Source organism: Setaria italica, chromosome II, assembly GCF_000263155.2.
Source record: "Setaria italica strain Yugu1 chromosome II, Setaria_italica_v2.0, whole genome shotgun sequence".
NCBI lineage: Eukaryota > Viridiplantae > Streptophyta > Magnoliopsida > Poales > Poaceae > Setaria > Setaria italica.
The window spans coordinates 37,714,111-37,740,157 of record NC_028451.1 but is presented as its reverse complement, the minus strand read 5'-3'; the positions used below and the strand labels follow the sequence as shown (position 1 = coordinate 37,740,157).

At 50.7% G+C, this 26,047-nt stretch overlaps 4 protein-coding genes and 1 pseudogene across 4 annotated transcripts; all 5 read left to right on the top strand.

Annotated features, from left to right (window-relative positions):
- Positions 1–2,050: 2,050 nt before the first annotated feature.
- LOC101782220 lies at positions 2,051–3,173 on the top strand (annotated as a pseudogene).
- A 3,394-nt stretch (positions 3,174–6,567) lies between these two features.
- LOC101781818 (dehydration-responsive element-binding protein 1A) lies at positions 6,568–8,164 on the top strand. Its single transcript, XM_004957347.4, has one exon. It carries the CDS (start codon positions 6,678–6,680, stop codon positions 7,371–7,373), a length of 696 nt encoding a protein of 231 aa, XP_004957404.1. The 5' UTR covers positions 6,568–6,677; the 3' UTR covers positions 7,374–8,164.
- Positions 8,165–9,660: 1,496 nt separating this feature from the next.
- On the top strand, positions 9,661–10,791 carry LOC101781415 (dehydration-responsive element-binding protein 1A). Its single transcript, XM_004957346.3, has one exon. The coding sequence runs from the start codon at positions 9,865–9,867 to the stop codon at positions 10,561–10,563; it is 699 nt and encodes a 232-aa protein (XP_004957403.1). The 5' UTR covers positions 9,661–9,864; the 3' UTR covers positions 10,564–10,791.
- Positions 10,792–13,663: 2,872 nt separating this feature from the next.
- On the top strand, positions 13,664–14,671 carry LOC101781012 (dehydration-responsive element-binding protein 1H). Its single transcript, XM_004957345.4, has one exon. It carries the CDS (start codon positions 13,796–13,798, stop codon positions 14,564–14,566), a length of 771 nt encoding a protein of 256 aa, XP_004957402.1. The 5' UTR covers positions 13,664–13,795; the 3' UTR covers positions 14,567–14,671.
- A 1,450-nt stretch (positions 14,672–16,121) lies between these two features.
- Positions 16,122–17,218, top strand: LOC101780610 (dehydration-responsive element-binding protein 1B). The gene has a single exon (XM_004957344.2). The coding sequence runs from the start codon at positions 16,186–16,188 to the stop codon at positions 16,864–16,866; it is 681 nt and encodes a 226-aa protein (XP_004957401.1). The 5' UTR covers positions 16,122–16,185; the 3' UTR covers positions 16,867–17,218.
- The last annotated feature ends 8,829 nt before the right edge of the window (positions 17,219–26,047 follow it).

The following is a 26,047-nucleotide window of genomic DNA, read 5'->3' as shown; positions in this document are numbered from 1 at the left end:
GAGGAGCTCAGTTTGTAGCATGTTTTTGGTAACAGCTACAAGCATCACTGGCACCAATACTCATTCGTGCTCTACTTATCACCCTCAAACCGATGGTCAGACCAAAAGAGTAAATCAGATCCTTGAGGACATGCTACGAGCTGTGTCATCCAATTATGACAAAAATTGGGATAAATGCTTACCCTTGGCAGAGTTCTCCTATAACAATAGCTACCCAGACTAGCTTGAAGATGGCACCGTTTGAAGCCCTATATGGTCGGAAATGTCGGACACCGTTGAATTGGTCACAAGCTGGAGAAAGATAGACCTATGGTCCTGATTTAGTAGTAGAAGCAGAAGAACAATTGAAGATAATTCAAGCAAATCTCAAGGCCGCCCAATCTCGACAGAAGAGTTACTCTGACAGGAGGAGAAGACCCCCCCCCCCCCCCCCCCCCCACCACGTGCTTGTGTGAGTCCCGCAAACCTTCGCAGTCTAGCCTCCCGGACGTCGATGTAACCGCAGCACTAGGCCTCGCGAGGGCGCGCGCCCCTTGGCCGCCCCCGAACGGCAAGGCCGGAGCAGCAGAGAGCATCAGCTGGGAGCTGGCCGTGGCCGCCGAGCGTACGGGGGCGCACGGGCACGGCCAGCGCCGGACGTGAGCGGACGCACACCGGACGACGCGAGAGATCGCCTTTTCGCATTGATGGCCGCGACGGATTGGGACGATCGCCTGAGGGTAGCCTGAATGCCTGATTGCTTGGGGTCACGAGCCGAGCGCGACGGCGCCGGGGGAGGGAGGGGGGGGGGCAGCACCTGCACCTCCCTCCGATCCTCCCGCAGGTAAGCAGGGCAAGCGGGGTGGATTGATTGATCCGAACACCCAAAAAGTAGAATTTTGTCCGCATCCCCCCTGGAACTTTGATTGACAGGAGCGGGCGGGCGGGTGGCTTGTGGAATCCGGAGATTCCGGACTGGTGCGACGCATTCGCCGCACGCGGTGCAGGTGCGGGAGCTTCCCGGCTGCTGCCGGCCGCAATTTGTGATACCGGGGTTTGCCTTGCCTGGGACCGGGGACGATGCTGGATTTTGGTGGGTGGTCTCGGTTTCGCGCATCGGTCGCCTGCTCATGTCGCCTTCACGTGGGTGGGTCTCGGCCTCTCGGGGATGCGAGGCGTCCATTGGATTTTTTGAGTAGTGGCGTCAAGGCAGACTTCATCCCTTGCGAGTTTGATCGAGCCATTGAATCACAGGAGTTTGCCCTTTTTGCCAATTTGTGTGGCCAGTACATTTGTGCACCGAAATACTATATATCCCCTTCTAGTATACCACTATGCTTTTCTTAACTGCTAAAAGGAATTTTTCACATGATATAAAAGGCTTGAAAATATGAAGTTTAAAGTTCAAATTTCCAAGTTTGAAGTGAAAACTATGTTGACCTAGAAGTTTTTTTTTTAATTTCACTTTCACTCAAGCTAAAGGTTTGACGGCCACAAGTTTGGACACCATGCCCGACCGCGGATACATCGACTGCAACTAGCAGCATAATTTTAATTCCTTTCCTTTTTTTCACAAATTCCAATTCCTTTCTGAGAAATATAGGTTCCATCCTTTTCTTTCGTACTCCGTAATTGAGAAGATGCGCCAGCTTTTCTTTGATTGCTGAACACTGACACAAGGTCGCAGCAACAGTGATGCCCATAAAAAAAGGTCACAGCCACAGTGCACTAAAAAAGGGAAGTGCTAACTGCGGCCATTTCTTTTTCTTAACACCAAACAAGAGGCGTTCCTTTTCTAAAAAAGAAAAGAAAATATATTGAGTAGTAGTATTTTTTAAGGCCAAAACAGCTGCCTGTAACAGAGACGGAAACGGATAACGGAAGCAAAAAAACAGTCCTGCGGTCGTACTACAGCAATAATAAAGAAGAAAAGTATCAGGTCACTCTCGAAGTCGCCCTGTTGCCTACTTGCAGTCAGCAAGTTGCCTTCCGGACCTGGCGACCTTACCCAGATGCAACCCCCCTTGCTTTCTTCTCCAGCTGGGTGTGGACGAGCCCACTGGTTCCCCTCCCGCGTTTTCTACTCTGCTGTCTGCTCTGCTCCAGCCTCCAGGCCTCCACCCAGCACCTATAAATATGCGCCTTCAAATCCGCCATTCCCACAGCAAAAACCACTCCAACACAATTCAAGCAGCACCAAAGGCAACCACAACATCCTGCGCTCAAAAGAACTTGAACTTGAAGTGATCAGAACAAGATGTGCCAAATCAAGAAGGAGATGATCGCCGAGTCGTGCTCCCCGTGCAGCTCAGCCTCGGCCTCGACATCGTCGGAGCACCACCAGACGGTGTGGACGTCGCCGCCGAAGCGGCCCGCCGGGCGGACCAAGTTCCGGGAGACGCGGCACCCCGTGTTCCGCGGCGTCCGGCGCCGTGGCAACGCCGGGCGCTGGGTGTGCGAGGTGCGCGTGCCCGGCCGGCGCGGCTGCAGGCTCTGGCTCGGCACCTTCGACACCCGCGGAGGGGGCCGCGCGCGCGCACGACGCCGCCATGCTCGCCATCGCCGGCGCGGGCGCGTGCCTCAACTTCGCCGACTCGGCGTGGCTGCTCGCCGTGCCGGCCTCCTACGCCAGCCTCGCCGAGGTGCGCCACGCGGTCGCCGAGGCCGTGGAGGACTTCCTGCGCCGCGAGGCCGCCCCAGAGGACGACGCGCTCTCGGCGTCGACCTCGACGCCATCGTCCCCTGCCAGCGACGACGGCAGCGCCACGGACGGCGAGGAGTCCTCAGACTCCTCTCCGGCCGCCGGGGTCTCGGCGTTCGAACTGGACGTGTTCAACGACATGAGCTGGGACTTGTACTACGCGAGCTTGGCGCAGGGAATGCTCATGGAGCCGCCGCCCGCGGTCATGGAGTTCGGCGACGCCAACATCGTCGATGCGCCACTCTGGAGCTACTAGAACCGATGTCCTTTTTCTTCCACTTGGCCTCTGCGCCATTTCTTTTGCTGTAAAGGTTACTTCTTTTGGCAATGGGACGGAGCATGTTGAGAAAACAGAGCCAAATTGAGCATGCCCACTCGATTTTCTAAGACTAGCAAAAAAATATTCAAATTAAATTAGTGGTTGACCCTCAATTTGTCAACGCCTCACATACCACGCTATGCACTTGTTGAATAATTGAATTTCCACGCTTTGTTAACGCAAAATCCACAAGATAGTGCATTTTTGTATGCCACAGGCTAAGGTCACCTGAGAAATCCGCCTGCATATACAACCATACAATGGGAAACAGGGGCGGCCTCGCCCATGCTTCGTTGACAGTCAGTCAGAACATTCGCATGTCAGCACTCAGAACTGATGCTACCTCTAGTACCTACATACAGTTTGATATGCAAATTGCCACGTCAACAGTTGACAGTGATACCTGCATATGCGGGGTTTTTTGTTCTGAAAAAAAAAAAGAAATTTCAGCACGCAAAAATGAATGTCCGCTGTGTTCTGTTCTCCGATAGAAAGGTTTCCTGAAGTCGCATGTTCATTCATTTGTATGCGCCGTCGATGTCCAGTATGAGAGTGACTGTGACTTGAAGGTTTGCCAAAATTCACAGCATAACAATCAGAGAGTCGATCGGCGCAGCTGTAACATCCCTAGTCACAGCTTATGCGTCTGTTGATATTCTTTTTTGTCGCGTTCCGGACAGTGTTCAGTTTCAGCACCGCACGTTTCTTCTGCAGTGGTCTGGTCTCTATCAGCAACCTCTGATCATCACTCAAAAAAGATCTGAGAAAATATCAATCACTCATTGTAACCTGGATTTCTCTTCTTATTAAATGAATTAGCAGTGCTCCTGCTGTTTTCCAGAAAAGAAATACGAGGCAGTGCGATGGTAACACACCCTTGGCACCTTGCAGCAGCTGGGATATGCAGTTCTGCACCCGCAGATTAACTGATTAAGAAACCACGGGCCAAGTATTCTTCCAGTCGTCGAAGACCGTCAGCATCATCATCAGCAGCAGCTGGAACTGACCCGGAATTCCACCGTTATTATCCACAGGCCGATGCGAGAAGCGCGTGTGCGCGGCGCGGGTGGATAAGCTCAGACCCGCGCGCGTCGCCGCTGCTGCGTCCGCAGCTCCCGCGACGTCGCCGTCGCTGCGCCCTCGCGGGTCGCGGCCGCGCATAGGCGCCCCCCGGCCGCCCCAAGCGGCAACTGGACTAAAATAATTTTTTTTGAAAAGGAGACTAAAATAATTCTCTCCCCCCTTTAACCACGAGCGGAACCGACCCGAGCAAGCAACAGAGGGCGCAGCTGGTCTCGGCTGGCCGTCGCGTCGCGTCACCGGGCGCGCATGGCGCCTTTTCGCTTTGATTAAGGCATTAAGCCTGCGACTTTCTTTTTGGCCCGTGACGCGATCGACGACGGCATGGGTGGTTGCGACGGGGAGGCGCCTCCCACAAGTTGGGCAAGGGGTACTCGCTGTTGAACGAGCGAGCCGGAAGCACAGAAAGAGGCGTCTCGTCTTGTCCCCTGGCCCGGGAACTCGGTCAAGCCGCAAGTGGCCGTTTTCGCTTGGGCAGAAGTGGCAACTGGTCTGGCAAGAGGGAGGGATCGGGACGGCGGCGACGCACTCACCGCACGCGGATCAGGTGCGGGAGCTTCCCGGAATCCCGGCTGCTGCTCCCGCCGGATTTTTGTGATACCGGGGTGATGGCGGACGTGTGGGTGGTTCCGGTATCGCGGCTCACGTCGCCATCGCCCATCGGCTTGGTGGGTCGCAACTCGCGAGGCCTCCGGTGGGTTTGGAGTTGGCGTCAAGAAGAAAGACTTTTCTCTCGGAGAGGCAGAGCACCTCCACCAGTATTTATTTTCCAATTCAAGAGAGTTGATAAAAAATAGTTCTCTTTTAACCTTCCCTTTTCCTAATAATTATTAGGATAATTCATCCCCACTCTCTCTAAATAAAGGAGGAATTGGGATGAGATTATTGGGAACTCTCCTAATAACGGCAAAAGTGATATTGGGATATCTCTTTATTAGAAAATATTTATTGGAAGACTGCTAGAGATGCTCTAAGCGAGGATTTTACGATCCACCAGAACTAGTATGGCTGGCTACGTTTCGCAAATAATTTACCCTACAGCTAGCAATGTAAACATCGTGAATCACTAGAACGACCATCCACCATACTACATACGCAATACCCTCCATTTATTTGTAATAAGGCATATTATAATTTACGGAAATTTTTAAAAGGATGCTTTGATCATCGATCACTCTTACAATATACTCTGCATTACCGATTGTAATAAAGTCAATTTGAATTGAGAGGCATGTGAAATGTGAATTTAGTGATACAACTTTTATATACTTACAATTTGACTAATTTTTAGTTTAAATTTAAAAAGTTTGACCTTTTGAATTCCTAATGGGCACTGTATACCTAGAAACGGAATCCGAATAATTCCAATTCCTTGTTGAGAAACACAGTAAAGATTTCTCTTCAGGGGATACTGAATCATGATTGATTGAGGACAAATATCAACTTTTCTTGATGTACTCTCCACCGACTATCGAGGCTGAAAACTGCAGCAATTTTCTCTTCCTTAATCGGCGAACAAGCGTGACAGTCTTTATTCGAACATAAAAAGGAGAAGAGGAGTGGCATTTGACAAGTCCAGAAGTGGCTCCATGACGGGAGACGGAAACCGGTAACGGAAGCAAAAGCAGTGTTGTAGTCATACTACCCCAATAAATAAATAGAAAATAATCTAGCGGACTCTCTAAACAGCCCCCTACTCTAAGGGGGTGTTTGGCAGGGAGGGGCTAAATTTTAGCCCCTGTCACATCGGATGTTTGGACACTAATTAGGAGTATTAAACATAGTCTAATTACAAAACTAATTGCACAACCCCTAGGCTAAATCGCGAGACGAATCTATTAAGCCTAATTAGTCCATGATTTGACAATGTGGTGCTACAGTAACCATTCGCTAATGATGGATTAATTAGGCTTAATAGATTCGTCTCGCGATTTAGCCTATGGGTTCTGCTATTGGTTTTTTAATTAGCTCATATTTAGTCCTCCTAATTAGCATCTGAACGTGTGATGTGACAGGGCTAAAGTTTAGCCCCTGACATCCAAACGCCCCCTTAGTTTAGAGAGCTAAGTCAAAGAAACACACTTCAACAGATCCTCTACTTGACTCCTTATTTTAGAGAGGCCTTCAAATTTCCCCTCCATTCTCTATTCCTGAGGTTAATAGAGAGCCCTCCATCTATGGAGCTATTGCTGAAGTGGGAAATATTTTTGTAACCTTAGAAATATTAAAAATATAGAGAACATCTTTAGGTGCTTTGATTCGAGGGTATTGCTGGAGTTCCTATCTGCGAAAATATCAGGTCACTCTCAAAGTGAAGTCCCCGATGTTACATGCTGCTTGCAAGTTGCGTCCTCGGCCTTACCCAGATGCGTCCCCCCTTTGTGATCTTTCCTTCTCCATCTCCAGCTGTGCGCTCGCCCACTGGGTTCCCTTCCCGCGTTTTATCCCCTGCATCGCCGCCCACCACCTATAAATATGTGCCCGCAAATCCGCCATTCCCCATCGCAAAACCACTCCAACACAATTCAAGCAGCAGCGAAGGCACTCCACTCACTACTCCAGAGCTAAGCAATCGTTCGGCAGCCGATTCAGAACAAGATGTGTCAGATCAAGAAGGAGATGAGCGCCGAGTCGTCAGGCTCCGCGTGCAGCTGGGCTTCGGCCTCGACCTCCTCGGAGCACCACCAGACGGTGTGGACGTCGCCGCCGAAGCGGCCGGCGGGGCGGACCAAGTTCCGGGAGACGCGGCACCCCGTGTTCCGCGGCGTCCGGCGCCGAGGCAACGCCGGGCGGTGGGTGTGCGAGGTGCGCGTGCCCGGTCGCCGCGGCTGCAGGCTCTGGCTCGGCACATTCGACACCGCCGAGGCCGCGGCGCGCGCGCACGATGCCGCCATGCTCGCCATCGCCGGCGCGGGCGCCTGCCTCAACTTCGCGGACTCGGCGTGGCTGCTCGCGGTCCCGGCCTCGTACGCCAGCCTCGCCGAGATCCGCCACGCTGTCGCCGAGGCCGTGGAGGACTTCCAGCGCCGCAAGGTGCTCCCTGAGGAGGAGGACGCGCGCTCGGCCACGTCGTCGACGCCGTCCTCCGTCGCGAATGACGAATGCAGCTGCACCGACAGCGAGGAGACCTCGCCGGCCACCGACGACTCGCCGTTCGAGCTGGACGCGTTCGGTGACATGAGCTCAGACTTGTACTACGCGAGCTTGGCGCAGGCGATGCTCATGGAACCACCGTGCACAGTCGCGGCGTTCTGCGACGAGGCCGTGGCCGATGTGCCGCTCTGGAGCTATTAGAGCATAGAGCCGAGGTCGCTGTAGTTCAGTTTTCGCCTTTTTCTTTTCCTTGGACTCCGAAGGTCCGAAGCCAAATTTTGGTACTGTGACGGTTTACTACATTTGGAAGTGAGGCAGAGCAACTTGGGAAAACAGATTTGCTAAAAGTAGCAAGAAATGGAAAATTGAGCTTACACTAGTGGTTGACCTCGTGCTTGCGCCTCACTAACAAATCGTCACTCTGCTTGCTAACGGCAAGGATGGCAATAGTCCCCCACACGGCCACACCGCTCGCCGCACTGACGGGGGCTTCCTGGCTCGCAGCCTCGCAATATATAATCTCGCATTGCCGTGCCGCCGCTATGGCAACCATATGCGAGGCAGGCGAAGGATCGCTCGATGCCTCGATGCAACCTGCAAGGCGTGAGCGTGACGCGCGCTCCGGATCAGCCTCCGGCCGTCACCGTTGACGTCTGCATTTCCTGAAGCGCAACGCCAAGAGGCACTCAAGTCTGACCGAGAAAAAATTGACTTGGGAGGAGGCCGGAGCCCGGAGCTAGTCTGCCGGCAGCCGCTGATTTTTGTTGCTGAATTGCAGCGATGGGGTTAGTCAAAGTAGTTTGTTTTCCTCAGGCGAAGCGAGAGACCGAGAGACCCCCCGGTCCTACTCCTACCATGCTCGGTTGACAGTCAAACTGAGGAGTACTGTGTCAGCAATGATGCAGCACGCCAAAGCATGGACGAAGGAATCAGCAGCAGCACCAATTGTATGTGTAGATCTGCCGTATCAATGCACTTGATTCGTAAGGCTAGTCCCAAAGTTTCATCGCACTGTTTATAAGGATATCACGTCATCCCATGAGATGTATTCTCATGAATGAAACAGAGAGTCCCATACATAGTTTTATTTCACGATTTCATAGGATGACCGTGACATTTAATTGTGAGGCATGTGATTGGATATGGTTAGATGAAATCAAACTCTATAGCCCCCAATGAAAGTTTCATACGCTTGGAAACAGTGTATACACAGTTTCATCCTGATGAAACTCCTTCCTTCTCTCGCTTCATAACTATCATGCCATGTCATCACATATGCTGATGTGTCACTGTATTTAATGTGCATGAAACCTCTATAAAACCCCCACTGGGATTAGCCTAAAGACCAACAGATTCTACCCTTGTTAGCAGATTTTTCTTTTTTTGCTTTTTTTTTAAGATAAGGTTTGCAAACAGTAGTAGTCGAATAGTACCATGGTACATTGGTACCGTGCGGAGTTGAGGAAACAGTCTTGTCTTTAGCAGACAAGAAATATCTACTGATCCAGTACTAGAAGATCATCTCGGATCGAGCCCTTGTTTACTTCACCCCCAACTCCTAACTTTGGTACTATGCAAAAAGAAAATTCCCCATCACATCAAACTTGCGGTACATGCATGAAGTACTAAATGTAGATGAAATTAAAAACTAATTGCACAGTTTTGTTGTACTTTGCGAGACGAATCTTTTGAACCTAATTAGTCAATGTTTGGACAATAATTCACAAATACAAACGAAACGCTACAGTGTGCTACAGTGCCAGCACAGTAATTTGGCACCTTCCAATTTGACCAACTAAACAAGGCCCGAAAGTTCACTCGATCGTTCAAATATCGGGATAAAGAAACACGGATTTACCGTCCCCTTTGCGCCTTCCACTTCTCGCTGGCTCACACGCAGAATTACCGCCCAGAGATTAAAAAAATATCACGAGTGAGCAGATGCTAAGCAAGAGTATTCTTCGTCCCCATCATCTAGGCCTCCCGACGTCTGTGAATAGATAAAAAGCTCGGTCGTCTGCGAATAGATAAAACATCATGTTTATTTGAGCTTAACTGGGAATCGATTGTGTGAGAATCTGGATTTTTTAGGAATCTGTTGTTGTCGAGAGAATCTGACTGGATAAGCTACAAATTTGACAACTTTAATTATTTGCAGTTAATTATCTGTTAAAATGGGCTAAAGCCAAGACAAAGCTTCATCCTCACCGTACCCAAAATCTGAACTGGCAGAATTGCAAATTGCAACAGCCTCTTATTTTCTCTGTACCAACGGCATTAACCAAGGCCACAAACAGCTGCGGTATTCAGGATGCACTGATGCAGGTAAGCAGAGACTGAAACCGACCACGGAAGGCGGAAGCCAAAGAAGTCCAGTGGTGGTACTACCCCAATAATAAAGAAAGAAAATATCAGGCCACCCTCGAAGCCTCTCACAGTTGCCTTGCAAGTTGCATTCCCGGCCTTACCCAGATGCGTCCCCCCTTCCTCTGCTTTCATTCTCCAGCTGTGTGCTCGTCCACTGGACTGGCTCCCTTCTTCCCGCGCTTTGCACTCTGTGCTCCATCCAGCCACCACCTATAAATATGCGCCCGCAAATCCGCCATTCGCATCCCAAACCCACTCGAGACCCAACTCAGTCAGAACGACCAAAGATCTTCAAGCTAAGCAACCGAGAGCTGATAAGAAGAAGATGTGTCCGATCAAGAAGGAGATGAGCGCCGAGTCAACCTCGCCGTGCAGCTGGGCATCGGCCTCGACCTCGACCTCGTCGGAGCACCACCAGACTGTGTGGACGTCGCCGCCGAAGCGGCCGGCGGGGCGGACCAAGTTCCGGGAGACGCGGCACCCCGTGTTCCGCGGCGTCCGGCGCCGGGGCAACGCCGGGCGGTGGGTGTGCGAGGTGCGCGTGCCGGGGAGGCGCGGCTGCAGGCTCTGGCTCGGCACGTTCGACACCGCCGAGGGCGCCGCGCGGGCGCACGACGCCGCCATGCTCGCCATCGCCGGCGCGGGCGCGTGCCTCAACTTCGCCGACTCCGCGTGGCTGCTCGCGGTCCCGGCCTCGTACGCCAGCCTCGCCGAGGTCCGCCACGCGGTCGCCGAGGCCGTGGAGGACTTCCTGCGCCGCGAGGCGCTCCCGGAGGAGGAGGAGGACGCGCGGTCGGCCGCGTCGTCGGCGCCTTCCTCCCCCGCCGCCAGCGTCAAGGACGAGGTCTCCACCGACGGGGAGGAGTCCTCGCCGTTCGAGCTCGACGTGTTCGATGACATGAGCTGGGACTTGTACTACGCGAGCATGGCGCAGGCGATGCTCATGGAGCCGCCGTCCGCGGTCCCGGCGTTCGGCGACGACGGCTACGCCAACGCCGGCGATGTGGCACTGTGGAGCTACTAGAACTGAAGCCGTTGTTAGTTTGTAGTTCGAATTTTGCATTTTCTTTCTTTCTCTTGGCTACCGATCCCAACTTTTGGGACCGTAATGATAGTGGTTAGTGGTTACTACTTGTGGCAATGAAACAGAGCGAGTTGGGAATAGGAAAACAGAGCATGTCATGCCCTTGACGCTTGACTTTCCGACACTTTCTGCACCTAACGGCTAACGAGCAGCAGCCTTCACATAAAACTGTCAGTTCGCAATCTAACGGTATGGGATGACGGGCAATTCAAATTCTATCCCCAAATGGAAGTGTAACGGCATTCAGGAAAATTGTGCCTTGCACTTGAACTATGTTGGGGGGGAAAATCATTCGAGATTTGCTTACTTATGGCGTCGGATCAAAAGTTCAAAACACAACAGCTCGCATAAAGCCAAAACAACCCGACTCGCTCTTAAAAACGCCTCTATTTCTTCCTTTGCGAACCCTATAACAAAGCATGTTTCGAATTTCAATCTTCCCCCAGTTCAAAAAAAGAGAGGAGAATTTCAATCTTCCCCCACGCTCACGAGCACTTGAAGCCAAAATATCCCGTCCACACGTTTCCGAGCAGGGGATCTCCAGAATGCACGGACGAATCCAGAGCCACTAATAATTTACAACGGAAGTAGTATTTTTCCTTTTAAAAAAACAAAACATGTCGCCATCGAGACGTCAACACGACACGACTGTTACCCTCCATGTCTATCCTTTGCAGAGCACAAGTTGGGCGAGCCCGCGCAGCGGTTAGCTGGAGCTCGCTAGCTACCGCGCGACAACGACCGCCAGCGCCCAAAAAAAAAACCCCGCTGCACGGAAGCTGCCTGCGCCGCTCGCCTCGGCGCCTCCCCCCGCCCACATAAAAAAAAATCGGCCCCCGGAAGCCGCAAGGGGCAGAAGAAGGCAACGCGAAAACGGAGGCCGCGAGGTGGTTTGTCTGCCTGGGCCTGTGGGGGCTCAGCTCACTCGGGGCGCCGTCCCCGCGTCAGGCCCCTCGTCAGCGGACTGGACGACGGAATCCCCGCCGCATCCAGCCGTGCCGATCCGCATCAACCCCCACGTCGAGGAATCAATTGAAAATCACCGTCACCGACGTCGCGTTCGCGTCGTGCGGGGCAGCTGGTCCCCTGGAGGCAGCAGGGAAGGGAAAGGGAGGGGAGGAAGGCGTGCGGAAATCGGAAACGGCTTGCGGCGCCGGCCGCTTGCGGGCTGGATACGGCTAAGGAAACGGCTGTCGCTGGGTTTTTTCCCCCCTTCTTTTCTCTATCCCGGGGGCGGGGGCAGGGAGCGGAGCGCGAGTGTGCTACCTCCTCCGGTACGCAGAAATTCAGCATGTGCGCTAGCTTAGGCGCTCGCTGTATCCAGTATGTTTGGAACTGGTTCGGTTACTTTATCTCGCAAGACTTCACAGTTCAAACTCGTGTGCGCATAAAATATCTGCATCCTCTTGATGTCATTGTGACGCAAAAAGTTCGCAGCTGGAAGAGTCTTGGATGATTCTTCCATTTCAAATCCGAAGGTTGGCAGCAGTTGAGATCAGGTGAAATGTTGCAAATCTGCTTTCGGAGAGCAAAAATAAGCCAAACACAGAGAAAGGAACGGTAAGACGAGAATTAAGTCATCGATTGTGAGTTATATATGATAAGATGGTGCATAATGGCACATTTTTATAATTCTTCTCGGTTGCTAAGTCCTATCCTCCATTTTCGTTTACTTGACGCCGCAGCTTTTTTTCCTCTCGAAATTCTGATCACGCGTCTTTTCTCTAAACAAACTTTTTCATTACTTGAAAATTCATATTATATGATTTGCTTCGAAAAGTACTTCATAAGTGTTATATGTTGGAATAATGTGCCTAAAAACATTCCAGATTTTATTTGGAGCAAAAACACATAGATGAAAATTGACGCAAGCAGACAACACATGTAAACAGGCAACATATTGACTAGAACAAGGTGTTGCAGGGACATTACTCAATAATTCCGCGCAGAACGTGGTCGAACGTGTTGTAGGTGTTGCAGAGTCACCAAGCGGTCGCGTGTAGACGCTGCCCAAAAACCTCATTGCCACCCCGTGCAGGAGTCTCGCGGCAGTGGTTTCGGAGATCCCGCTTCCCTTCAAGTCCGGTGCACGCCGAGTTCGAAGGTCGACGAGGCGCAGCAGCAAAAGGTTCAGCGCAGCGAGTGGGAATGCGAGCGTATTTTCAGCCTCTATTCAACCAGGACGTCTCCGGTATTATAGACTCAATAGTGCATCAGTTTTCCCCATCAAACAACCTCGTAAAATAGTAGAAACTGCCAATTTTGAATGACAGAAACTGCTATCATCAAATTGTAGAAACTGACATTGCTGTTTAAAATGGCAGTTTAATCTCATTGAATCGCCATTAGGCTCAGCATAAAAATAGTAATTGCACAAATAACAGCCTGCTCTACACGTACGCGTCGCGCAAGCCACAAGTCACGCGAATTTTCACGCGAAAATGCACGCGAGCTACGCGTGCGTGTATCAACTGTCTGCTTCTCTCTCATTTGCACCTATTTTGCATAGAAAGGAGACTCCCATATTTAAGCAAGGTAACCTCTTCTTAAATTAGCAATATGGGATTAAAGGTTGTGCGTGCTTTGGAATTTTCAGATTGGACCACATATCGGCCAAAATCCAATATTATATATTTTTGAACTATATGAAAACCTGTTGTAGAGGGAAAAAAAACATATGATCAAAATTGCTACAACAATAAAAGCCATCACCCCCTTCATCTCAAAGCGAGAAAAAAGAGGAGAATCACTCTCCAGTCCCCATCACCCATCAGTACATGTCCATGTCTGCATCTGCTTCGATTGTGCACCTAGGTGCAGGCGGGCCATGCCTAGATGCCCTCCCCTGCAACACCACTGTCAAGCAGCGAGCGGCTTTCCCCCAGCCCCCACACGCCCCCATCAGTCCCCAGTATGGCAGTATCTATTGGAACCAGCTGTTCCTTTGCCGCGGACAGCCGCCCCCGTTCGTCACCATGGCTTCTCCGCGTGTGAACACCCGCATCGCATCGCAGGCATACCTATAAATACCACCTCCCAAAAAACCACACGCTCCACACAGCACTCAAGCTCCTCAAGCTCAAGACAACCGAGCAGCTTCACTCCACTCTCAACACCGACCTCAAGCAGCCACCAGCAGGGATCAGCACTTCAGCAGCAGCAGCAGGTAGCCATGGACATGGGCCGCCTCGAGCTCTCGCCATCCTCCTCCTCCACCTCGGCGTCCTCCTCCTCGTCGGACCACAACAGCAAGGCGGTCTGGTCGCCGTCGTCCTCGTCCTCCCCGCAGCCCGCCAAGAAGCGCCCCGCGGGGCGCACCAAGTTCCGCGAGACGCGGCACCCGGTGTTCCGCGGCGTGCGCCGCCGGGGCGCCGCGGGCCGGTGGGTCTGCGAGGTGCGCGTCCCGGGGAACCGCGGCGCGCGGCTGTGGCTCGGCACCTACGTCGCCGCCGAGTCCGCGGCGCGCGCGCACGACGCCGCGATGCTCGCCCTGGGCCGCGGCCGATCGGGGCCGGGCTGCCTCAACTTCCCGGACTCCGCGTGGCTGCTCGCCGTGTCGCCGCCGTCCGCGCTCTCGGGCCTGGACGACGCCCGCCGCGCCGCCCTCGAGGCCGTCGCGGACTTCCAGCGCCGATTCGAGGCCGCCGCCAGCGGCGCCGCCGTCGACGAGGTGACATCCCGCGTGTCGGCTCCGCCGCCATTGCCGGACATTGTTTCCGGCTCGGCGGCGACGTCGCTTGAGCAAGTACCTGTGAAGGCTGACGAGCCGGCGGCACTGGACGTCGAAGCGTTCGAGCCCGACTGGTTCGGCGACATGGACTTGGACACGTACTATGCCAGCCTCGCGGAGGGGCTGCTCATGGAGCCGCCGCCGCCGGCGGCCGCCTGGGAACATGGCGACTTCGGCGACGGCGGAGCGGACGTCGCGCTCTGGAGCTACTAGCAACTTAACAATAAGCTTTGACGATCCCCAACTGATTGTACTGTACCCTGTTATGACTCTGTAACAAAATTCAAATTGATTCCTTGCTAATTAACTTCAACGGTTCAAAATTTTCGTGTCAAACTTTTCGTTCTCTGTTCTTGTCTTTTGTGCATCGACACCTCGAGGTTCTTCCATGCAGTTTTTAGCCATAAACAGATTTAAAAAAGAGAGAGAGAACAGGAAAGCAACACATGCCTCGAAGAGTCCTTGCAAGAAAGGGCATCCGTTCATTTGCGAATTTTGCGACTGTAACTTTGTGAATTTGTGATGGTCCCATAGTACAAGACACGAGCAAATAGTGGAGGCAACTTCCACGTGCTGATGATCCGGTCCCAGTGGCTGATCCAGAAGATGTGGCCATTCCACTTCGGACCCAGTCCGGTCATTCAACCTGCTCTGCTGGCTGAAGCCGCTCGTTGAATCTTCTTTCCTTCTTGCAGTCAAAATCCTTCAGTGAGTTACGCGAGCTGTCGCTTCACTGGGAGGAAGGGAAGCAGCAGCCGCGCTCTTTTCCCACAACGCGGTGAGGTCTCTTGTCTCATCGCCTCTTTCAGCCTTTCCTGAATCCCTAGAGCCAAGACCCAAGAAGGCAAGAGACGCAAGCTGTGATGTGGAGGTCGCCTCAGTATTTCTAGATGGCCGTTTCAGGCTCCACTGTGAGTACAACAACTGAGGGCAGAATTTTTATTTTATAGTCTTTTAATTGAAGAGAGTCTCCGGGAGTATCAGGTGGCAAATTTTGCTTCGACTGCCTGTTCGCTGCATACAGATACAGGCATACGGCTAGCAGGTCTTACACGCGGGTAACTGCCGCGAGCAGGAGTCAGGAGAACTAAACAAAATCGACCAATCCTCGGGTCTCATGCTCCAAGACCAAAGTTTACAATTATGTTTTATCTTTTGCTGTCCTAACATTGCTTCATGCTGAGTTGCTGACTGTGGTCTATCCGTCTATGGATGGCCAAGGAAAGACACTGCTGTGGCATCGCAGACGTATTCTTATGCCAATCTGGAATACCAGCTTTGTGCGTTGACATCTGGATGGCCAACGCAGGCTTAGACCTTCAAGATCTTCTCTAGTCAACCGAGGAACCCAAAACATGGTCGTACCTCAGCAAAGAGATTGAACCGGAACATTGTCAACGGGCCTCACCGCCCAAGCACGAGCCACCGCGGGGCGCGGCCGCGCGGGCAAGGCAACCAGGCCAGGCCAGGAGATCAGCTTTGAAAAGTAAACGGAGACCAGACCACACGCCATGGAGCTGACAGTGTCCAGTGACGGAGTGACACCCCGAGGCCAAGGCAAGTAGGCAGTCACTGACGTCGGACCCCACCCCACCACCGCACCGCCGCAGTGGCTGACTTGGACCGCCACGCTGTCCATTTCCATTTCCAGCTAATCGCTTCTCACTCCCCGCGGCACTGACGACCAGTCACCAACGGGCACCGAGTTGACCAGTTACCTATATATACTTTCCTGCCTCCTTCCCCTCCCTCCATCCAAGTCCGAGCTCCATCGATCCCAGCACGACCGAAGCCACAGCCACCACGCCTACAGGATCTTCAGCGAGTCTGCAATGGACACGCCCTCGCCGCCGCCGTCGTCCGCGGAGCAAGAGGAGTACCGGACGGTGTGGTCGGCGCCGCCCAAGAAGCCGGCGGGGCGGACCAAGTTCCGGGAGACGCGGCACCCGGTGTTCCGCGGCGTGCGGCGCCGCGGCCAGGCGGGGGCGGGGCGGTGGGTGTGCGAGCTGCGCGTCCCGGGGCGGCGCGGCTCGAGGCTCTGGCTCGGCACCTTCGCCACGCCCGAGCTGGCGGCGCGCGCGCACGACGCCGCCGCCATCGCTCTCTCCGGCCGCGCCGCCTGCCTCAACTTCGCCGACTCCGCGTGGCTGCTCCCGCCGCTGATGCCCGCGGCGCTGGCCAGCGCGCGCGAGGTCAGGGACGCGGTCGCCGAGGCCATCGGGGCGTTCCGGCGGCGCTCGGAGGAGTCGGCATCGGCGGCGGCATCGCCAGCGGCGGAGACGACGGCAGACGAGGACGAGGAGGGCAGTGGCTCTTCTGGCGCAACGCCGTCGCTGGACGTCACGTTCGAGCTCGACGACATGTTCAGATTCGGCGGCATGGTTGATTCCGGATCGTACTACGAGAGCTTGGCGCAGGGGCTGCTCGTGGACGCGCCGGCCGCCGCCGGAGCGGGAGCGTGGTGGGAGGACGTCGAGCATGGCACCGTTGACATCGCACTGTGGAGCTACTAGCGCTATAGCAACCTGCTTCTCACAAATTCCAGATGGTTTTGTTTCCCAATCGAGAGAAACAGTGCATCGGATAGTGAGGAATTTTGCAATTTTAGAATCAGTGTTGTGCTAGCTCTCTTGTTGCTCATGCTTCCTTTCTTATTTGGGGAAGCTAATTTGTAATTTTTTTTGTAGAAATAAAGAAGAATGGCTCAGACATTTTCTAAAAATCTGGGGACCACTTCTGTTTGAAACATATACATAGCAAGATTGGCACGCTACGCCGCGCCTATGCCCGTAGAGGATGCGCTTCAGTGTAATTGGTGATGAAGAGATAAAATGTAGATAAGAGCGCTCTCTGATTTGGAGTGTACGTGCACTTAGGCAGAGAATCGAACTCAACAAAAGTTAGGAAGGATGGTCATTCTATGTGACACCGGTAGCGTATAGAAAGGCATCCGTAGTACCATTGATGTTTTTAGGATCTGCACGCTGAGCCAACAGCGGCTCATTTTATCAGAGGGGAGGACGGCACATGAGCATTAAAAAACATGTACCTGGTGGAGAAGATGGCACTGGCATGGTTGATGATGATGTCCTGAGTGCTTCTCATTGACCTCAGATACGATAGATCCATTGGAGGAGAGGCCATCGGAGAGGAACGCCTCGCAGCATGGCGGGCTCCTTGTTAGCGGCCAATGCGGTCATCGTAGGCAGGTGGGCGGCACGGGGACTCAGCTGCAGAGCACCGTGCAGCTGCACATATGCCTCCAGGATGCCCACATGAATAGGGCAGGGGAACAAAAAGGGGACGTTGCTTGCGTTGGAAACCAGAAAAGCGGTTGTTGCCGCAGCGGCGCGGGTGGGACACAAATCGGGGGTGTGGAACACCACGACAGGAGAGACAAAGGGATGTGCATTAGGAGTGAATATAGCTTAGGGGAGGTCAAGTTTGTTGTGTTACAACGACGACGGGTTGGGGTGGCCTAGCTAGCACGGGTGGCAATGGAGAAAAGGTGGGGGCCAGCATGGGCGGCAACAGAGAAAAGGCAACAGTGGCAGCGGTGGTGCATGCGGGTATCGGGGGTGAGGTCTGTAGGCGGAGATGGAAGGGGGCGGCGAGCGAGAGCGTGTTGGAACAATAGTGAGGCAACGACGATGCCTTTAACCCTTCGCGCGTAGGATGCACCCGACCGGCAAGGTCAGGCCCACACCCCATGGAGCAAGCGTCAAGCTGGAACTGGCACGCGTCTACTGCGTACTGGACACGACCGAAGCTAGCGACATGCAGCGGATACGCGGCGGGATATCACTGGTGAAAACAGTGTGTAGCGATTGGTAAATTTTTTTAGCACTCGCATACAGTAACCCGATGCCCTCAGAGGCCAGCAACTTTCAAGCGATGTATCTCTAATAACTATCAGTTGACGGCCGGACTATGCAAATAGTGAGTGTGACGATGTCAGGCACCTGCAAGGCACATGAACATCGGCGGAAATGGCACCAAGGCTTTCGTGGGCCTACTTTTCATGTGTTCTACGGATGAAACTATTATGGGCTGCAACAATAGGATGAGTCCGAAATAATGAGCAGGCACAGACGACGTAGGGGTGTGTTCAGACAACGAAGGCAGCCCAGAGCAGGCAATCTTGTGGAGGCTGGGCACCTGTCGCGCACTTGTGGTTGGACACGTGGCCAGACGTGACAAGCGGAGCCACGTCAAGGCTCCTAAGCGCAGCAATTCTTTTGCGATATAAGTACACATATTCAGGTGTGTGGTTTGGCGCCTATAGTTGGATAAAATTAGATTTATGTATTTATGTATTAATGTCAAGTCACACTTCTTACATCCGTTTAGAAACTGGTGTGTTTCTTCTTCTTCTTCTTCTTTTTTGACGAGGATGGTGTGCTGTTTCATAGAATGTTAATCCAAATCCCAACGAATAACTTCAAGCGAATATTTGAAATAAGAAATGAATTCGAATTTTTTGCATCGAGGATCCTTCTAATTCAGTCTATCTAATATCTTTTTCAGGGTCTAGAGGAACTAGATCTCGGTTACACATATTAGCAGTAGCCAGTAGGTATTAGAGATTGCATTGAACAAAAAAAAAACAATCACCTTACCATGTGCATCTTCCATATCCGGTTGATTTCGAATCATTGGTGTTTGACGACTTTCAAATTAGCGAACTTCTATGGAACTGCATGCAAGTGAGTATTTACGTCGACATTGGAACTACACGCATTGTATTTTGAAAAAGATGGCACAGTGTTAAAACTTACCTGGATGACTCGATCGATTTCAGGCTTTCGGTTAATCCTGTTGAGAGGACGAGGACAGACCGACCGCATCTATCCAGTCCGCCGGTACAGCGCAACAACTTGGTCAGTCCTTTGAGGTTTCCATCCACAGCGGATTGCGAGCTAGACAGCTAGTGGCACTACTTAGGGAGTGTTTGGCACATAGTGGCACCTAGGCTAAATCGTGAGACGAATCTATTAAACCTAATTAGTCCATGATTTGACAATGTAGTGCTACAGTAACCATTCGCTAATGATGGATTAATTAGGCTTAATAGATTCATCTTGCGATTTAGCCTAGGGGTTCTACTATTAGTTTTGTAATTAGCTTATATTTAGTCGTCCTAATTAGCATCTAAACATCTGATGGGACAGGATTAAAGTGACAGGATTAAAGTTTAGTCCTTATCTCCCAAACACCCCCTTACTTGTGATAGGACGAGAGGGGCAGAGAGAGCGGTGTGTTTTCTATTCAGGCCTTGTTTAGTTGCCCAACTTTGGAGATGCAAAATTACTGTTGTAGCACTGTAGCACACTGTAGCGTTTCGTTTGTATTTGTGAATTATTGTCCAAATATTGACTAATTAGGCTCAAAAGATTCATCTCGCAAAGTACAACAAAACTGTGCAATTAGTTTTTGATTTCGTCTACATTTATTACTCCATGCATGTATCGCAAGTTTGATGTGATGGGGAATCTTCTTTTTGCATAGTGTCAAAGTTGGAATTTGAGGGTGAACTAAACGGAAAGAAGATTCCCCATCACATCAAACTTGCGGTACATGCATGGAGTACTGAATATAGACGAAATCAAAAACTAATTGCACAATTTTGTTGTACTTTATGAGATGAATCTTTTAAGCCTGATTAGTCAATATTTGGACAATAATTCATAAATACAAACGAAACGCTACAATAATTTAGGTTGTTGGGCAACTAAAGAAGACCTTGGCCGTCGTCCCTCGTCCGTCCTGTGCAGCTGCCGTGTCCATTGGTACAGAGTCAGCTGCTCAGCTCAACTGACCCAGCGCTGAAAAGGTGATATTTGTCGCCTTTTGCAGTCTAAAACGTGTACTAGTCCATAGTCCACTATACTCCCTTCAGGTTTTGACATCTCAAGCCTGCCGGTCAGGTCAGAACGTGCCCTGACTTGGCAGTACGGACGCATGGCCTTTTCCTATCTATTATCTTAATACACACAGGCTTATCTATTATCTTAATACACAGGAAGGGTCTAGAAATTCCCACATTAATCAGAAAAAGAGAAGAATATGGTAATTAAAAGAGTTTACAACTAATAAAATAAAAATATTGAGAATAACAAAATTAGAAGAAAAAAACAGTTGAGAAGTCAAATATTGTGTACACAACCTGAAAGTGTAACGTCCCTATATACAACTCTATCTTATGACAGTAGATATTGAATCCTATACATAAATATTATTTCCTAATCAAATTTCTTTCCTACGTTGAGGAATTGAAAGAGAAGGGACATGGGGATCACTTTGCACGTAAATATTATTTCCTAATGAAATTTCTTTCCTACGTTGAGGAAATGAAAGAGAAGAGACATCATGATCACTGGCAAATTAGAACATGACATGACGTGAGAAGCACCTAGCAAAATTAGGGTTCAACAATAATGCTAGCAAATCTTGGTGCGACAATGGCAAGCTGCAAGCGACGGAGGAGGCCACAGTACTGACGCTGCAAAGGAGAAAAGCCTGCTAGCTCCAACATCTAGCATGCGGATGAACGCTTCTGAGATTGATTTTCATGCGCTCTCTGCATGTGTGCGGGCCAACAATATGCCCAGGGCACGGCGCGGCAGCGGTAGCAGCAACAGCGAGGACACTAGGGGTAAAGAAGACCAACGATGCATGTCAACGGAATTCTCTTTGGTTGATCGACTCGGTTGTCTCCACATGATTTTTCTTTTTTCCTTTTGAAGTGGAAACAACTCGATTTGTTTCATAGAGACCGGCAAAGCTTAGAAATCATAGATGAGATACCGAAGCACGACGATGGGGAGGAAAGGAAGAAACCTTATGCTAATAAATCGTGTGGGAAACACCGAGTTTGATGACTTTGAGCTGCAATCGATGTCCTCTTGCAGGGATGGAACGAATCATTGAATAAACTAACATCCACACCATCCTGATCGAGCGAATGCTCACCACGAGCTAGATGATAGTCCATGGTATTAGACGGGTGAGGTGAGCCTTGTGCTAGCGTATCAATGCGGAATATAGTTTTTTTTATAGCACCGGATATATAAGCTAAGGCAGGAGTCCCTCCAAAGCAATCCAATACACCCAACGTTATACAAACCACAAAGGACGTAGGGTATTATACTATGCAGCGGCTCAAACCTATCCAAATTGTGTATCTGCATTCACCTTCGAGTTCCTGATCTCAGCGAAAACCCACCGCAAATCCACTACCTCGGGATACCCCTGGGTAGGTTGTCAGTCTAAACACCGACAACAAGGTAGATGTGAAATATAAGAGCAACAAGAGTAAGATTTATACGGAGGGGGTGAAGATGCCATGCAGCTTTATAGCAGGAGGCCACGCTGCTCCCGTGGAGATGGGAAGTGAGAGATGGACATAGACAAGCAGTGCAAATAAATACTTCTATAGTCCCTAAACACAAAATTACATTGCAAAACCTGAACTGGATAGGAACAAAAGCCGGAGAATACAACCAATATCCACATAAAAAAGAAGATAGCAGCAGTATACCACTGTTGATCACTCACTACAGCAACCATGTCTATCATGCCCCCCCCCCCCCACCCCACCCCACCTACATCTTTAAGGAGATAAAGTAAGAAGGAGATGCAGCACGCGTGAAAGGGGGTATTGTGAATTAATACATTTATTTATTTTGTAAAACACCTAATTAATCATTATGGTTACTAAATTCCATATATTTTTAATGATAACTTAATTATTATTTTTGAATTTTATACTTGATCATGGATAAATATATATAACTATTAATCCACATTTAACAAATCGCAAAGGTAATAAAGGCATTGCATTGTGTGGCAGAGTGTTTATGTTTTATATCTACGTAGTGAGAACCAATCGTCCCTTGCTAATAATATCCTAGGGATGCAATAGCATCTCCAAAATGCATTACCCTAACATACGTAAATAAAGAGCTTATATAAAATAAAATTAATTTTATCTAAAACTATGATTACAACATGAAAAAGATATTGCAGCGGAGTGAGCAGAATAAGATCAATTTCTAGCATCATGGTAGGCCAACTGATTTCTCAAGGACATGGAAATCCAATTGGTCTGGATCAAAACCCTGGGAAAATGATGTGAGCATCACATCGGATATGCAGATGAAGCTCGTCATGGTAAATGGGAATGTGGATGCCACGTAGATCAAGATGGAGTAGGTGGACGCTATTGAGAGGAACCGTACCAAGAAGGCAAGAACAACGGCACATCGAAAGCTAAGGTGAGACGGAAAGCACAAAAAAAGCACTACTACAAGCTATTAAGGCCATATACATAGCCAAAAGAGCTTGCGAAGGTTTAGATTTGTCTGGGTCAACTACAATATCAAGGAGGGGAGATTTAGTTCATGATTCCAATGAACTACACATGCATCGAGATAATGTGAGGAAATCAGCTTGCTTAAGGCGCATAAAAGAAGGTGGTGCACTGATTACTAAGAATGACATCGACAGCACAACTCAAAAAACCTACACAAAAGCTGGACTGAACATGAAAACAGTAGTAGGAGAATATCAAGCCGGTCCAGTTCAAGATGTCCACAGGCTATGGCAGCCGAGCTAAACACACAAAAAAGAGCAGGAGAATATCAAAGAGCGCAGGTATGTTTCACGATGTTCATGGACCAGATCTGCACCAAGAACGTGATTGTCGATGAAGAAAGAAGATGGTACCGTTGACATAGTTGTTGAAGAAGACAAATAGGAGAAGAACAACTCAGAAGAACCTTCCCATGTAGCTAATCACTATGAGAAAAATTAAGAAAAATATATAGAGAAAAAAGCTGCGTGTTGTTACTACCACAATCACAGTGGTACGTGAAACCATACTAGCTGCGCTATTAACGCGGGCCACCTTACTAGTTTGCTATACTCATCTATTCCAAATTGTAGGTTGTTTTGGTTTTTCCAAGTTCATAGATATTATTATGTATTTATATATAAGCTTAAAAAAGTTAAAACGACCTATAATTTGAAATGAAGGGAGTACCTATGAGTACTTCAGTAGTCACGTAAAGTAGACAATTAACGTGTGCCAGTTGCAGGACAACGGCCAGGACTAGTTCAACTTGAAGTAGCACTTAGAAGTCAGGTGGGAACATGGAGAGACAGAGGACAGGGCTGCTGAAAAAGGTGATGTTTGTCGATCCCGGCCTAGCAGTCCTACTACTCCTGCAGTTGGCCAGTGGGAACCGTCAGGTCTGCGGTCTGCCAGGAATCGCCACAGTGGAGAGGTAAAGGTTGACAAACAGGGTTTCAAAAAGGTTGTTTTTTGTGCACGTTCGTTTTTAAGTCCAGAATACAAGGTCAACCGCACTCCCTTCAGTTTGACAGCAGGACCGGTCGGCTCAGTCAGAAACATTCAGGCCTTGGAGCCAAGAAGAGTGAAGAAAGTTAAGCGGTAAAGCTTCATGGTAAAGTCTGTTCAGAGTTTGATCAAATCTGACTGTCCTCGAGGTCAAAACTCAAAAGGAAGTCGGCGTTCTGTTTGCCCTGTGGTCGAAGTAAAGAAGCTGTCGCTGTAGGTCTGCCGCAAGAAGGGTTAGCACGTTTGATTCTCTATCTGATTCCGCTGTGCGACTAACGCATGCAGTGAGACGCGACATCCAAAGAGTTGAATTGTCAGCGCAACTCGGCGACATTGCCTTGTCCTTCAGACTGTTTGTCAGTGCAATTGGCGACACACTGTCAGTTCCCATCAGACTTTCAGTTGAACACACGAGCGGTAAGCAACCAATCTCCAATCATTCGTCGCCCTGTTGTCTTCCTAGGTTCAGAGTTCAGACGGACGAGCAAGGATCGATGACGACCTGATGAGCAGTTGAGCACGCAACTAATGAAACGTACGTCCGCGTGGCCATATGTCTCAAGTGGCCGTGGTCCCGTGGAACGCACGTCTTACAGTTAACAGACGGCGGGAGGAGCAGCTATCGACAGACCAGTTCAGCGTCGGCGGCGCGTACGGCGCCCGAGAGCCAGAAGCCGAGCTCGGCAGCGACGGAGGAAGCTCTCGCCGTCGCGCTCGCGCTTCACAAGTTGCTGCTGCCCGCTTGGCCTCGATCCATCGGCGTCGGCCTCAACGCGGCGGCCGACGGAGTCCAACTTCGGCCACTTGCCTGCCCGCCTGCTTGAAATCTTGAACGCGCGGCAGCGACCGGCCACCGGGCAGTCTCCTCTCTCCTCCGAAAAAGGTGTTTCTTGTCGTGCTCTGCGCGCAGCCGTCGTCGTCGTTCGTTCTCCACGGCAACGTGCGGCACGGGAGCCCTTTCCCCATCTACGAGCACAGGAGCAGGGCGCGACAGGAAAATCCAGTCGGAGTCCTCGTCCTAGTGGGGCTAGTGGATCGATCGTGTGGATAGAGTTTCTTGCAGCTAGACTCGTTTAGCTCCAACTTGCAACCACTCCTTGCAAGTGTCGAACGAAAGGCTTGCTGAAAAGGTGACGTTTGTCTTGTTTCGCCGGAAAGGGGTTCACATCAGGCAGGCCGGGGGTCCTGTCGCAACATGCCCGTCATAGAAGTACGGACGCGCACGAGTCAGGAAACAGGAAACCAGGACCACGAAGGCAAGAACCACGTTGGATTAGCTGACTTCGAGTCTCCTAGCTAGGTGCAACGCATGCAGTGACGTCCGTGCCATGGACATGGAGTATGGACAGGCACCAAACTGCTCAACGCATGAGATGGATGGAGGCTACTTGTATTCGAGGTTTCAGAGGCCCCTCACTTCACCGAATTCGCCCACATTGAGCTGAAGTTTTCATTGAGCAAATAATCCAGACTCGTGTACAGCACAGTTAAAAAAAGGTCGGATAATTAGACTCTAGGCCCAGAGATTTAAGCACGTATAGGCCTGTAAGATTCTGCGTGGACCGCGAAGGAGGCGCCGTCGAACAGACTTGGGCTTGGGCTCATTCTTATTCAGGCACAAAACTGAGGGTTTTCTGCTGAGTATTTAGTTCTGTTTTAATAAGTTTCCTATAAAACTTTGTTTCCAAATTTGCATTTTAAGAAGTTTTCTATAGAACTTATTCGAAAAGATCTTCATGAAAAGTTAATCCAACAAAATTTGTTTGTTTTTAATTCTTCAGAAACTTGTACTAAGTGCTTTAAGTTGTGATATGTTTTCTAACGAAAATCTACTTGCCGACTACCTGATTAGTGGTGTGTCAATGAGCTTGTGCAGCAGTATATGTGCGGCGTGCTCGCATTGTTTTGCATCTGATGAGGAGACGCGACGCCACTAGCGGGCCTGGAACCCTGGACGCCTGGTGGTGCCGGCAGGCGGAGCGGCGGCAACCGCCGGCCACGGCAGCAGAAGACCAGTGGTGGGCCGCGGATGTTGCCAGGCCAGGCAGGACCGCAGGAGGTGGGCGGGAGGTTTCATGTACTCCGTTGCAGTTTGGCAGGCCAGGACATTTCAGAGACTCACAGAGTCACTGTCACGACAACGGATATGCCAGTAACCTCTTCATGTTAACGTCACAGCACTGCACAGGCTTCATCTGATCGCCTCATGATTGTCATGTCCCTAGATCATGTAGCAGCGAAGGACAAAGGTTGATCGAGCGGATTGATGAAAATGTCACTACATTTCTCACCCTCTGCAGTTAAAATGTACTCCGTATTGTAGTACGACATTA

Bases quoted from the DNA above. Each gene is read 5' to 3' on its own strand.
- LOC101781818 (XM_004957347.4), top strand. From the start codon at position 6,678: ATGTGTCAGATCAAGAAGGAGATGAGCGCCGAGTCGTCAGGCTCCGCG.
- LOC101781415 (XM_004957346.3), top strand. From the start codon at position 9,865: ATGTGTCCGATCAAGAAGGAGATGAGCGCCGAGTCAACCTCGCCGTGC.
- LOC101781012 (XM_004957345.4), top strand. From the start codon at position 13,796: ATGGACATGGGCCGCCTCGAGCTCTCGCCATCCTCCTCCTCCACCTCG.
- LOC101780610 (XM_004957344.2), top strand. From the start codon at position 16,186: ATGGACACGCCCTCGCCGCCGCCGTCGTCCGCGGAGCAAGAGGAGTAC.